At 48.7% G+C, this 13,872-nt stretch overlaps 2 protein-coding genes across 6 annotated transcripts in view; one reads left to right on the top strand and one right to left on the bottom strand.

Moving 5' to 3' along the window:
- C16H16orf71 (chromosome 16 C16orf71 homolog) overlaps positions 1-9,139 on the bottom strand; it is a 15,716-nt gene extending 6,577 nt beyond the window's left edge. The window contains exons 1-5 of one of the 2 annotated variants that reach the window (XM_021184618.2): positions 8,808-9,139; positions 7,943-8,095; positions 6,481-6,627; positions 3,963-4,436; positions 1,183-1,300 (exon numbers count right to left, since the gene is read on the bottom strand). In XM_021184618.2, the coding sequence (XP_021040277.1) occupies positions 1,183-1,300; positions 3,963-4,436; positions 6,481-6,627; positions 7,943-8,050 (847 nt within the window). In that variant the 5' untranslated portion in view covers positions 8,051-8,095; positions 8,808-9,139. The remainder of the gene's footprint in view (positions 1-1,182; positions 1,301-3,962; positions 4,437-6,480; positions 6,628-7,942; positions 8,096-8,807) is intronic. The other variant, XM_021184619.2, reaches the window with a different exon arrangement.
- A 58-nt stretch (positions 9,140-9,197) lies between these two features.
- The window catches only part of Anks3 (ankyrin repeat and sterile alpha motif domain containing 3), a 24,585-nt gene continuing 19,910 nt past the window's right edge, over positions 9,198-13,872 (top strand). For 3 of the 4 annotated variants that reach the window (XM_021184613.2, XM_021184614.2, XM_021184612.2), the window contains exons 1-2: positions 9,199-9,347; positions 13,004-13,175. In XM_021184613.2, the coding sequence (XP_021040272.1) occupies positions 9,218-9,347; positions 13,004-13,175 (302 nt within the window). In that variant the 5' untranslated portion in view covers positions 9,199-9,217. Of the gene's footprint in view, positions 9,348-13,003; positions 13,176-13,872 lie in introns of all 4 variants that reach the window. The other variant, XM_029470573.1, reaches the window with a different exon arrangement.

Raw genomic sequence — 13,872 nt, 5'->3', positions numbered from 1 at the left:
AAAAAAAAAAAAAAAAAAAAAAAAGTTGAGTCAGCCTGGACTATATGTCTCAAGAAAGTAAAACTAAAAAGGAACGGCTTGATTAAAGAGCCATGAACATTTAAAAACAGACTAGTTCCTGCCACAGCACCCTCCACAGAGGGTGTCCTTGCAGAGGACTGCTTTGTCCTATCGTGAAGCTCTGCTGGCACGGCACTTGCTATCACATGCTCAGTAGTGGCAGACCTTTGAAGTCTTCAACAGGATTGTCAAGAGCTCCAGGCCAGCCTGGGTTACAGTGTGAGACCCTATCTCAAAAACAAAAGACACAGTGGTGGTATATACCTTTCACATCAGCACTCAGAAAACAGAGGCAAGGGGATCTTTGTGAGTTCAACACATCAAATTCCAGGTCTGCCAGGGCTAAACAGTGAGACCTCATCTCAAACACAAACTAGAGCTAGGGCTGGAGAGATGGCTCAGTGATTAAGAGCACTTGCTGCTCCTGCTGAGTACCTGGCCTCAATCCTAAGCACTCCCATGGTAGCTCACAACTATATGGAACTCCAGTTCCAGGAGATCAGCTGCCCTCTTCTGGACATGCACAGACACATATATATGTATGTATGGTTCATATACATACATGCATACAAGAAAAAATAAAATTAAACTTTAAAAAATGTCTTGTTTCAAACAGCCCAGAGGCTGTTGGTCTATGAGTCTTTGGCTGGAATAGGCCCTGACTTTGCTCCTCAGCTCAGATGTGCTTGCACCTGCTGTTGGGGGCCTGTGCGGCGGGCAGAACGTGAGGAGCTTCTGCCTTTTACAGAGCTGCCCACAGCAAGGCTACAAGGACAGGAGAGTATGATGTCCTCTGCCTTCATTTTCAAGTAAAATGAGGGACCCAGGAGTGTGAAAGCTGCCTGAGGGGAGAAAGGCAGGTTGTACTTTCCCTCAGGAGAGAAAGGAGGAAAGGAAGGAAGGAAGCTGGAGGAAGGAAAGTGGTGAGCCACCGGGCAGGGCAATTTTGAAGGCCTGACCACGCATGTATGATGAACGAGTAAAGTCTTTGTAAGGCCGGTTGAAATGTGTGCTGAGGGTAGTAAGGGGCAGCTGGCCCCTGCCCATCTCATAGCCCTGCCCCTGAGGCTTGGAAGGAGGTGCTGTGCGGACTGGCTTGGGCTTCAGGGTTGAAAGTCAGACCTTGGTCTTGGCAGCGGTCAGCTAACCACCATGCACTTCTGGATGCACTGTCGCCCTGGCTGTCTTGTCGCCCTGGCAGACTCTGAAGGATGTAATCCAAGTCCCAGCTTTCAAGTTGCTGAAATGATAACACTGATTACAGGGCTGCAGGACTTCCCCACCCCCCTTCACATCAGCTGCAGCTAGTGGAGAGTGTCATGATCATCCATTGTAGTGAGGGGGCAAACAGGAAATAGTTTAGCTTAGGGCCCCACCCCCAGTTTGGTTTTAGATTGTCCACACCCCCATTATAATAATACATTTGGAAGTGTAGTTCCTTCACTTGCGTGTACCACACAGACAAACTCCTCTTCAAACACTGCACCTAGCAACCTCAATCCCTTGACACTCCTGCCCTGCATCCAGCTCAGGAATCCCCATCTCTCTGGATTACTGTATAAACCTTTGCCCTCAACTCCCTAACAATCAAATTTAGACAATTTCTATTCAAGTGTGTTCCCAGTGTATCTGGGTATGAAGAAGAGAAGGAGCTATCCTGCCTGAACTAATTTTGAGTGTTAAGGCCGTAAGGAAAATCTGTGTCTCTAATAACCTTTTACGGAGAACCTCCTAGTTACTGTACTTTTGTGCCTGTGTAGAACTACGCATTATTCAGGTGATTAAAATCTGATGCATTGTGGGAAAGGAACACGTGCAGTAGGAAAAAAATCAATCAAAATATAGAACCATACAATTTATGCCCTTATAACCAGCCCCACTTCCTTTAGACTGCATAAAATGAAGCCCTTGGTGGGGGGAGGGTTTGGGGGACTTTTGGGGTAGCATTGGAAATGTAATTGAATAAAATAACTAATTAAAAAAATGGAAAAAAAAGTTTTAAATAGACGAAATACAAAAAAAAAAAAAAAAGGAGCCCTTGACAGTGTATAGCTTTTTATTTGCTGTTATTGAGCTCCAATAAAGTTATCCTGCTTCAAAAGATGACTTCTGCACATCTGTGTGAGCCTTTGCTTTCAGTTCCTTGGATAAGGGGCCAACAACCTGGAAGCCCCCAGCCCAGACTCCAACCACCATACATTAGAGTGGTGTTTGGAGTTTGGGTTCAGCTAGCAAATGAATGTCCTGTCTGTTGTGACTGATTACACACTAAGTGAGTCCTTTAATGTGAGACCTACATTTCTTGAGACCTCCTTCCTTAAGTGGCTTTTATTGGGGGGGGGTGTCAGTACTTTGGGGCACAAAGATGGCTAACCTAGAGGAAGCTCCATTTTTTGCCCCAGACATGATGTCATTATAGCCCAGGCTCATCTTGAACTATGTAGCCAAGGATGACCTTGAATGTCTGATCCTCCAACCTCTTTCCCTCTCGAGCTCTGGACTTACAGGTGTACACCCATTTTGTGCATGCAAGGTAAGTACCCTACCACTGAGGCACATCTTATACTTTTCCACCATGTAATTGTGTGTGTGTGTGTGTGTGTGTATGTGTGTGTGAGAGACAGGGTTTCTTTGTGTAGTCTTGGTTGTCCTGGTACTTGCTCTATAGACCAGGCTGGCCTCAAACTCAAAAGATCACCTGTCTCTGCCTCCCTATACCCAGATCACCATGTAATTTTTAAACTGTCTAGGTTCATATCAATTTAAGATGTCTGAAAAGTTTTGCAACTTTAAGAACCTGGTGTGCCGGGTGTGGTGGCGCGCGCCTTTAATCCCAGCACTCTGGAGGCAGAGGCAGGCAGATTTCTGAGTTTGGGGCCGCCTGGTCTACAGAGTGAGTTCTAGGACAGCCAGGACTATACAGAGAAACCCTGTCTCGAAAAACCAAAAAAAAAAAAAAAAAAAAAAAAAAAAAAAAAAAAAAAAAAAAGAACCTGGTGGTTCAAGCAGTGCTTAGACTGGAGAGCCTGGTCCAAATGGCTTTGCAGGCATTGGTATGACAGAGGGAGGAGGCAAGGGACCTACGATACATGCTTATGTGAGACCTTTCAAACTCCTGCAGCCCTGTAGGTGAGGGTGAACAGAATGAAATTGTTGGTTTATGTAAACAGCAATGAAGAATTCAAGCACATCTGTGTGCTGCGCTCTGTACAATGTTAAAGTGATGCAGGGGTGAGGTGCGTGTTCTTCCCATGCCAGGCTGGACCATCTTCCAATATCCACACAGCTGACCAGACTACTCTTCTCTTTGAAAACAGGGCTAGTATGACGGGTTTCTTTCTTGTCCCGTAGATAGGGTTACCACATAGATTGAGCTGTGCTTGCCACAGGCTGCCTACCCACCACCATAATGAGGAAGAGCTCAGCCATGGAGGAACCCTGCTGTGGTCTACAGATCTTCTTTCCCAGTGGCCCTCACACCCCTTCCTCTGCTGCAGTGTCTTAGCAGGATGGCCTCTCCTGTTCCCAGCCTGTCTCCCTGCCAGTGCACGATCATATACACTGTGACTGGACAGCTGTTCCTGGCAGGTGACATCTGCCCACTGAGGACCTCCCTTCTGTAGCACTGCTTGTCTTAGCATGACTGACAGTCAGCATTCACACTTGGGTCATTTCTGTGTTCTCTAAAGAAGGCTGGAGTTGGCTTCTCTTGCTATTGCCACTAATTCTCCCCGAGGGTGAGCTCCATGCCAGTCTATCCCACACTGTCACAGGAGCAGCAGTGGACTTGGGATCTGGGCCTTAGGTCCTGAGCAGCTGCTTCCCTCCTCAGCAGTGTGGCAAGAATGTGCCCACGCAGTGGGGATGGACCTGAGGGCAGGCTAGGCCATGCAGACACCTACCTTGAGGGAGAGAACTGGCCATCCTTCCTGAGACTGCTCCAAGGTTGCTTCTTGCTGGGGTCCTACCTCTGCAGCCTGGCTTTGGTCACCACAGGCTGGGCTCTGAGCACCCTGGGTCACTTTCTGAAGGATCTCTCTCTCTATCATTTTCCTCCTATCCCTGCGGAGGGCTCTGCGCTTTGCAGCCTTTCTACAGTCAGTATCTGAGGGCTCTGTCTCCAGCTCTCCTGCTGAAGGAAAGGTGGCCTCTCCCTGGGAACACCATGGGGGACTCAGGGATCCTTTGGGGTTAGACGGGCTTCTAAGGCTTCCTTCCAGCCAGTTGTGCGCCTCCTCGGCATCCACAAGGACTGGGCTGCTCTTGACACAGCAGGACCAGCCAGGGTCTCTTCTTTCCTGATGGGCCAAGTCCTCTGATGTTACCATCCATTCACTTCTGGGCTCTATGGCTAATCTCCCAGGAATCAGAAGTGGCTAGAGAAGAAACGGCACCTTCTATGAACACCTGCAGACATACTTTTGGGGAAGTGTACATGCATGATTAAGTGGAGGTCAGAGGATAACTTTGAGAGTCGGTTCTCCTCTTCTCTGTAGGTCCCAGGGATGGAACTCAGGCTGTTAGGCTAAGCAGCAAGTACCTTTTCCCACCAAGCCATTTTATGGGCCCCATTTTGATCTTTTTTTTTTTCAAGACAGATTCTTACTATATATAGCTCTAAATGTACTGTACTGGAACTAGACCAGGCTAGTCTCGAACTCACAGAGATCTGTCTGCCTGTCTCCTGAGTGTCAGGATTAAAGGCATGTACCACCATTGCCAGGTCTCACTTTGACCCTTGAGTTCAGCAGTCTGTCAAGTCATATAGTCATTGCCACTATCTCTTAAACTGTTCACTCCCCATCACTTCTCTCCCAGAGGAGGTGGTAATCCTTACAGAAAGGAAGAAAATATCTCATGAAAATCGTGTTGCTGGGTGGTGGTGGCTCATGCCTTTAATCTTAGCACTTGGGAAGCAGAGAGGCAGGTGGATCTCAGAGTTCAAGGCCAGCCTGGTCTACAGAATGAGTAGAACATTCAGAACAGAGAAACACTATCTCTAAAAACCAAACCAAACAAACCAAAAAAGTGACCTAAAGTGGCCAGAGCCCCAGCTGGCCTCTGAGATCCTCCTGTGGAGGGTAAGGGGTGTTGTTTACACCTGCTCCTCTGAGGGCTGGCTTCAGGCAATGGATATGGTGAAGATGGGTCAGGAGATCCTCTTCAGCCCTCACACATCCAGTTTGCTTCAATGATGTTAAGATTAACTGAGCAGAGACAGGTTACCCAGAGCTGAGTGGATCCTGGAGCCCAGCTTAGCCTTTAAAATGGGTTTTGGATTCTACAGTGTTTTCATTGGGAAGTATGTTTCACCTCAGCAACTTCAACAAGTGTTAATAGGTCTGACAGGCTGGGGTTGCCAAGGATAAAAAGCCTCAGGTGGGATCCGTAGATAGCAACCGTTCTCGTCATCAAGCCACTGATGTGAATATCATCTATCTAGCTAGCTATCTACCTACCTATCAGCTTTTCTGAGACAGGGTTTCTCTGAGCTAGCCCTCGCTATCCTTAAATTCAGAGATCTGTCTGCCTTTGCCTTCTGAGTGCTGCGATTAAAGCATATAGCACCACCTTCCAGTATTAGTCATAATTATACATATATATGTACGTGTGTTTATGTGTATCATTTGTGCTGGAGCCTACAGAGGCCAAAAGATGGGGGCCTGATCTTTTAGAATTGGGAGTTAAAAGTGGTTGTAAGCTACCATGTAGGTCTGGAAACCAAATCTGGGTCTTCTGCAAGAGCAGCAAGCTCTCTTAATTATTGAATCATCCTGTCCAGCCCCTGCCTTTAACTTCTGATGCTCCTGCTAGTTTCCAAGTAGCTCATAGTACATGCCTGTTCCACCAGCTCTGGATGATTGCTTGAGTTTACATAGAGGTCTTGGTCTCTCCCAGGGGTGTGGGCAGAGAGATGATTATAGCTATGGCATTGGTAGTTCCTGCAACTAGGAGGCTAGAGCTTGTGTTGTAGCCTTTCCTGTTTGTTTCCCACTTCTCCCTGATCTCCTACTAGGGTAGCATTAAGCACCACTGTGCAGGCATTTGTGGAACACATCCCTTCCTTTCCTTGCTGGATCACTTAGTAGCTGAACATAAGTTCAGCTAAAAATTAGCTAGGTTATGGAGAGACACTTGAGACATGCAGCTCTGACAATGGCCAGACAATATAAAATGTCTTGGTAGAAAACAACACAGGTCAGGGTGGGAAATCAGAGAGAAAATCAAATGTGCTCCTAGTTCTGAGGGAGGGCATGCTCATGTGCTATATACCCGATGGCCAGGCTGTCCTTGTGGGAGGAAGAGAGGCCAAACCAGTGGTTTAACCATTCCACTGCTCGTGGAATCCTTGTGAGACTTGGGACGACCTCCCTCCCCTCCCCTCCCCTCCAGAATTCCCAAGGCCAGTGTCCTACAGACCTCAGGTGAAGGACTCCTCCCTGCAGTAACCCAGGTCCCTGACTCATCGACACCAACAGGGTCTTCAGCCAGCTCCTCAGTCAGGTCTGGAATCAGGACAGGCTCGTTCCGCTGAAAGATGAAGGGCTCTTCTTCCTCACGGTCAGACTGCAGAGAGACCAGGGCACTTTAGAGGAAAAGGCAGTCATACTTTGCACATCCCGCCCAGGAGCAGGTCTGGGAAGATCAGTTCTCGACAAAGGGCCTTGTTCTGTGCTGCTTTCTGCTGCCCATTTGAAACAGGCTTAGCAGCATACCTCCTGTTGGTGAGATGTGGGCTTCGTTTTTCACAGGGCATATGCAAGCCTTGCACACACGGATGCGGCATTAATTACACAATGGATGTGCTGTGCTAATGCACACAACAGATGCTGCATTAATGCATACAATGGACACTGCATTAAAGCCAGCGCTGAACAACGGTAGTGAAGAGGCAGTGAGAATGGAGGCCAACTCACTTTCATACTAACTAGTCACTTAACACAGGAGACTTGGTCTCTAATGGAGAGAGGCTGAGCTGACACTGCCTGCCACCTCACACGGACATCACAAGGCAATGACAGCACTAGGGCACTTTGGCACTGCCACTGTCTACCTCTTTTTCTTCTTCTTCTTTTTTTTTTTTTTTTTTTTTTTTTTTTTTTTCCGAGACAGGGTTTCTCTGTTTCTCTGTGTAGCCCTGGCTATCCTGGAACTCACTTTGTAGACCAGGCTGGCCTCGAACTCAGAAATCCGCCTGCCTCTGCCTCCCGAGTGCTGGGATTAAAGGCGTGCAATACCACACCCAGCTTGTCTACCTCTTCTGCCTCATTCACTATGAACTGGATGATGCCTGAATCTCACTCAGCTCCATCACCTTCATCTTTAAAACACCCAGGTACAGCATAAACTAGTCACCTTGCTTCTAGAACCCTTGCTCTTCACTTGAAATGTCTTGTGCCAACCTTTGTGCTGAGCCTCTAACCAGTGGATCACAATGGATCCCTCTCACCTGTATAAATGGCCACTGATACTGTCAGTGACCCCAACTCACCTCAAGTGGCCGAATCCCTCCCAGACCATACCATGTGGCCTTGGCAAGGTCATCACTCTCAGAGCTTGGAGCTGGACCTGACCTGACCCAACAGAGTTGAGAGCAGTCCAACAGCAGGGTGGGAAGACCAGGGCTTTGGCACCGAGTCCCCCTGGGAGTTAGGACCACAGCAGGAGTGGCCTTGGAGATACAGAGCACTAATATCCACACTCAAGAGTCCTGGCAAACCCAGAGAGAAACCTGGAAGAAGTGGATACCCAGAAGTAATCCCAGACACTAATGAGTGAAAATAAAGTCCATAGACCAAAGTGGGGTCTGTAGAGATAGATGTGCCCGAAGCTGTCCTTGCCCAGGCTGGCAGTTAATATCCAGGAGAAAGCTCTTGCTCACCAGGGACGAGTCTGAATCCAGAGATGGCAGCTGGTCTTTGGCAGCCTCAAGGATGGCATCCCAGGGAGAAACTGGCAAGGACACCACTGCTTTGTCTTTGGATGTCATGGGGGCCAGGACTCAAAGGACACCGTCTGTCATCATCAAGGAGTCCTGTGGAGCACACAAGGTGAGGTGGGAGTGTCTGGGTGTTCAAGGAGAAACTAGCATTGGTAGCCTTCCCAAAGCCTTGATCAGCTGTAGATGAAAATGCACCCGCAAAATTCTAGTTTCTACCCATTTCCTTCTGGTTCTGCAAACTTATGTCACTTGGTAGCAGGACTGTATGTGTGGGTGTGTGCAGTCGTGAGTGTACAAGATGGCGGTGTCCTCTACTGCTCTCATAGAGGATCACAATTCAGCTCCCAAACCACAACCACTTGCAACTTTAACCTCAGGGAGAGCGCGTCTCTGGTGTCCACTGGTATCTGCACTGGAGTACACATGCCCACCTTCACACCCATACACGTAATTAAAATATAAACTAATTCATTAGTGTAATTAAAAATAATCTTCAGAATTAGAGGTTTAAGATCCATTATTCAAGAGATTTTTTTAGTCATCACTCAAATGAGTCTCTATAATCCAGTCGCTGGCTCAGCTCCACCTTATCTCACCCTAAAGAAAACATGCTCAGTCCTCAGGGGCAGAGGGACTTTAGGATTGAGGGTGAAGGCCTAGCGAGCGGACCAAGCAGATCAGCTAACCGTGCCAAACCAGAGCTGCGTCAGAGGAGTGAGTGGGGGCCTACGGCATTTGAGCAAGGACGGGTGCTTGGCTGTCCTGAATTGGGAACCACAGGTGGAGAAGCTTTTGGTATACGCACCAAAAGATGTTTCCTACCAGGGGCTTTGGCGGTAGGACACAGAATCACCGAAGTGAAGGGGGCCGCCCAGGACTGGTCGTCCTTTAGGTGTGCAAGGCGGGGAGGGTTGAAGGAAGGCTCAGAAGACCGAGCGGCTCAGTGTTTCTCCTCAAAGCCAGTTGGCCCCGCCTCGCTCCGCCCCGCGCCAGGCGTCGTTGTCAAGGGAACTGGAAGGCAGCGGGACCAGGCAGTCCGTGCTAGAGCCGAGGGGAGGATCTCATTCCCTGCCACCCGCAACCGGGACCCACCCATCGTCGCGTGGGTTTCCGCGGTCTCCCACTCGCCTCAGCCGCTCCGCCCGCCCACTTGCCTTGTCCCCGTGCTGAGCACGGCCACCCTGCCTCTCTGCCTCAGGATTGGCTCCTGAGCGAATGGGCCGGTATCTGCCATCTCATGGGCTGCTGTGGCGTGTCAATAACAGAACGTCCGTCACCTTCCCCGGATGCTCTGCGCCGTGCGAGGATTACTTCCGGGGTGGGCCGGGCGCAGGGCAGTCGGAAGGTGAGGGGCGAGCCGCTGTCGCTGGAGGGTGGCGCGGGAACCTGAGGCCTTGCAGGTAGGCCGGGCCGCGGCGGGGCCCTCTGAGAGGCGGGGCCCGAGGCGCCCTGAGTCCGCTCGGGCGGGCAGCCCTGGCGTTTGCCTGTCGCAGGGTTTGGGGACGCGGGCCCGGCGCCGTGGTGCTAAACTAAGGGGTCACGCGAGGTGTCGGCCAGACTGCTCAGCCACACGGGAGCCTGCGGTCGTGCACGGTGCACATTTGGGCTGCAGGGGCTCCCTCGAGGCCTTCACGGATCTCTTGGAGGACTGACAGTTGCCTCCAGAATAGAATTTTTTTTTTTTAAACTTAGATTAAGGAAATTTAAGAGTAACTTATCAGGGCTGCTACTGAAATTCTGGAAGAGAGGTGCAGAAGACATAGAAACTTTTATTTTACTTGAATCGATTTTTGGGGGTGTTGTTTTTTTTGAGATTGTGGGTGTGTCTCACTGTGTAGACCAGGCTGGCCTCAGACTCACTGAGATCTACCTCCCAGATGCTGAGATTAAAGGCCGGTGCCACTACGCTGGCGGGTTGGATGCTTTTAGAGTAAGCATCTAATGTTTCCCCGGTTGTCCTTGAACTCAAAGGCGGACCTATTGTCTCAGCCCCCAAGAGCTGGAGTTGCAGGTGTGAGTTCTTCCAGGGTTCTGCCTACGTTTTTCCAGTTTGGGGAAGCACGTGTCCATTCTGTTGGTTCAGACTCTGTCTCACCAGTGAGGTTAGGTACTGCTTGAGCGCAGGCTTTGCAGCAGGAGAAGCTGGTGTTTCCAGTATACAGGCCTTGTTTTCACCTTACCAGCCCACACACATCACTCATCGTGAGACTGGCAAACTGATGTATGTTGTCCTTTTTATATAACTTTTAAAAGTAAACTTATGTCCTTGCAAGTTGTGTATATATGATGCTTATCACTGAGATAGATCTTCAACCGTCTTTCTACTTTTTAAATATTTTAATCGCACTAAGTTCCTCAACCATCTTTCTACTTTTTAAAAACATAATATTTATTATCATGTAAGTACACTGTAGTTGTCTTCAGATGCACTAGAAAAGGGCATCAGATCTCATTATGGGTGGTTGTGAGCCATGTGGTTGCTGGGATTTGAACTCAGGACCTTCAGAAGAGCAGTCAGTGCTCTTGACTGCTGAGCCATCTCTCCAGCCCATCTTTCTACTTTTAAAATATTTTAGTCTCACTAAGTTGCCCAGGCAGGCTTGGGATTTGACTCTTCTGCCTCTGTGTGGAAGTTGTGCTGCCAGGCCCAGCTTTCACCAACACAGGATAATGCTAGAGTGTTTAAGGGGAGGGAATTAGTACCTTCTGTGTCACACTTCCTTCGGGCTTCCTTCTGGGTTCACCAGAACTCTTGAGTATGGATATTGTGGTGCTCTGTATCCTTGAGGCTACTCCTGCAGTGGTTTTGACCCCGAGATGGGACCCAGGTGGGTTCAGTGCCAAAGCCCGGGTCTTCCCACCCTGCTGTTCTACTCTTGACTCTGTTGGGTCAGGTTAGGGTTAGTTCCAACCTTGCCAGAGCACTGTGATATGGTCCCGGAAGGACTCAGCCACTTAAAGTGGTTTGGGCTCACTGAGGTGGCTCCCACCAATGCTTAGTACCAGTGACCATTTATCTACGTATAGTGGCACAGGCTTTAATCTCAGCAAAGACAGGTGTATCTGTGCCATCAAGTTTAGTCTGGCCTACACATTGAGTTCTAAGTCATCCAGGGCTACACAGTGGGACCTTGTCTCAAAACAAAACAGTAGCCATTGCACAGGTAAGAGCAGAACGTGAAACTGAGGCTCTACTCACTGTAAAGTGCCATTATCTCTTCTCCTGTCCCCCCACCCCCACAGACTTTGCCTTGCTAGGGCTTGGGCTCATGGCTGAAGGCCTTACGCAGTGGGGCACCTGACCTCTCCCAGAACTCTTCCTATCCTGTACTAGCTTCCTATTGCTCCCAGACTTAAGAATCTGCTAGAAGATAAATGGCTAGGCGTTGGTTTGAGATGGATTACCCAGAAGAAAGGACTCTAACCATACACCTGTCATCCTGTGCTCATCTGTTGTACATAAAAGGGTTGCATAGCTGGATCCCTGCTCAGGTAGCATTAGCGGAACATGAGGATTGCGTTCTGCAGTCTGCTAGGGTTTTCTTTTCCCCTGTCCTCCTCGTCCTTTCTCTCCTCTTCCTCTTTTTTTCCCCCTTTCTTTTTTGAGACAAATTCTATGTTCCCAGCTGTTCTGTTGTTGTTTTACTTTGTTTTTTTTTGTTTTCCTTTCTGAGAGAGGGTTTCACTCTTGTAGTCCTGGAACTCTCTCTAGACCAGGCTGGTCTTGAACACACAATCCTGTCTCCATCTCCCCAAGTGCCATAATTAAGTCAGGCATCACTACATATAGCCTTCCATGTGATTTGTGGAGATGCAAATGCACTGCATTCCTGGCCTTTATGGGGTTTTGTTGTTGTTTTTTTTAAAGATTTATTTATTATATGTAAGTACATTTTAGCTGTCTTCAGAAGATGCCCCAGAAGAGGGCATCAGATCTCATTATGGATGGTTGTGAGCCACCATGTGGTTGCCGGGATTTGAACTCAGGACCTTCGGGAGAACACTTGGTGCTCTTAACTGCTGAGCCATCTCTCCAGCCCCTAACATTTTGTTTTAAATTATGTATATGTGTGTTTCTGTGTGGGCATGTGTACGTGAGTGTATTGAATCCCCTGGTGGCAGCTGTGAGTTGTGTCATATGGATGCTGGGGATTGAACTTGGGTCCTCTGTAAGAGTTGTACACTCTCTTAACCGCTAAGCCATCTCTCATGCCCTGGTTTGTTTTAGAAGACTTAAAATGATATGTATGCATGTATCTGGGGGCGGGGTGGGTAGTATGTGCACACATGAATGCAGATCTTCAAACTGGAGGGAGTGTTGGGTCCTCTTAGTTATAGGAAGTTGTAAGCCACTGAACATAGGTGCAAGGAACTGAACTTGGGTCCTCTGTAAGAGCAATACAAACTCCTAACCCCTGAGCCATCTTTCTGGGCCTCACCCTTGCTTTTATTGAGAAAGGATCTCTGTGTAGGTATGCTGGCCTAAACTTGTAATGTCATCCAGGCCGACCTTAAATTCATGATCTTCCTGCCTCTCTTCCACTTTCCCAGTGCTGGGATTACAGAGGTATGCCACTACACCCAGCTTCTGTGCATCTGTAGCAGCAACCCTTTAGACATACATGTCCATTAGTGAGGAACTAGGACCTGGAGAAGCTAGACACAGCTAAATTTTGCTGTACACCCAAATTCAGCAAATAGTGCTAAATAATCCAACTCACACTGTTTGACTAGCAGGAAAGGTCATCTGGCTCCTGGAGAGTCTGAGGTAGAACCTGTGGTATGAAGCAGAGGCAGCATCACAGTTAATGGCTCCACAGATGTTCTCGTCTTCTGTCTGGTCTCAAACTGCCAGCAGCTGTGTGATGTTAGCAGGAAGCTGAGTCAACCTTAGTGGCTTCAGTTTCTTAGGAATCTGAGGTGACAGCCTGCCGTTGGTAGCAGTGTTTCATCTTGGAACAGACAGGGAAGAAGAACTAACCCCTGGGCCTCCCTCTGCAGCCATGTCTGAGCTCAGCGATGAAGCCAGCGAGCCGGAGCTCCTGAAGCGCAGCCTGTCCATGTGGCACGGGCTTGGTGCCCAGGGCAGCCCAGAGGAGCTGGATGTCCCTTTGGATCTTCACACAGCTGCCTCCATTGGCCAGCATGAGGTGGTGAAGGAGTGTGTGCAGCGGTAAGAGGGCCTGGGGTGCATCGCTTCACCTCATGTTCTAATGAGCATCTCAGTGGCTTCAGTTCCCAACAGGCTGCAGTCTTGCAGAGCTCAAGGTCTTTAACACATATCAAGTAGGCTCGCCTGCTTGTTGCAGGTGTCCTTGATGGCTCGTGTTTAACTCCTAGAGAAAAGGCCCCTTTGATTCTGAGGAGAAGATGATGCCTAGAACATGATATAAACACTAACTTGTAGTTTATTTGAACCAGAACCATTTGGGGATTTCCTCTGACTGCAGAAAACCCCAGAGAAAACAATAGTAAGGATGGATAGCAGCCCTCTGGCCCTGTGACTACAGGCTCACTGTGGTTCTTGAGCACAGAGGTGAGAGGGTGGCCTCCAGCCTCACTGCCCGCCCACTCGCCACCTTTACCAATATGCAGATGTGTATTTAGTTTCACAGCCTGCCTGGTAGTCCATGTAGTCTGAAGGTGCTGTTTAAGAAGGGTCTCTTTACTTTCTTGTGTTCTACTCCACTCTAATTTTTTTTTTTAAGATTTATTTATTTATTATATGTAAGTACACTGTAGCTGTCTTCAGACACTCCAGAAGAGGGCATCAGATCTTGTTACAGATGGTTGTGAGCCACCATGTGGTTGCTGGGATTTGAACTCTGGACCTTTGGAAGAGCAGTCGGGTGCTCTTACCCACTGAGCCA

The sequence above is a fragment of the Mus caroli genome, chromosome 16, assembly GCF_900094665.2.
Source record: "Mus caroli chromosome 16, CAROLI_EIJ_v1.1, whole genome shotgun sequence".
Lineage (NCBI taxonomy): Eukaryota > Metazoa > Chordata > Mammalia > Rodentia > Muridae > Mus > Mus caroli.
Note: the sequence above shows the minus strand (reverse complement) of the source record. Positions and strands in the feature narration are given on the sequence as shown.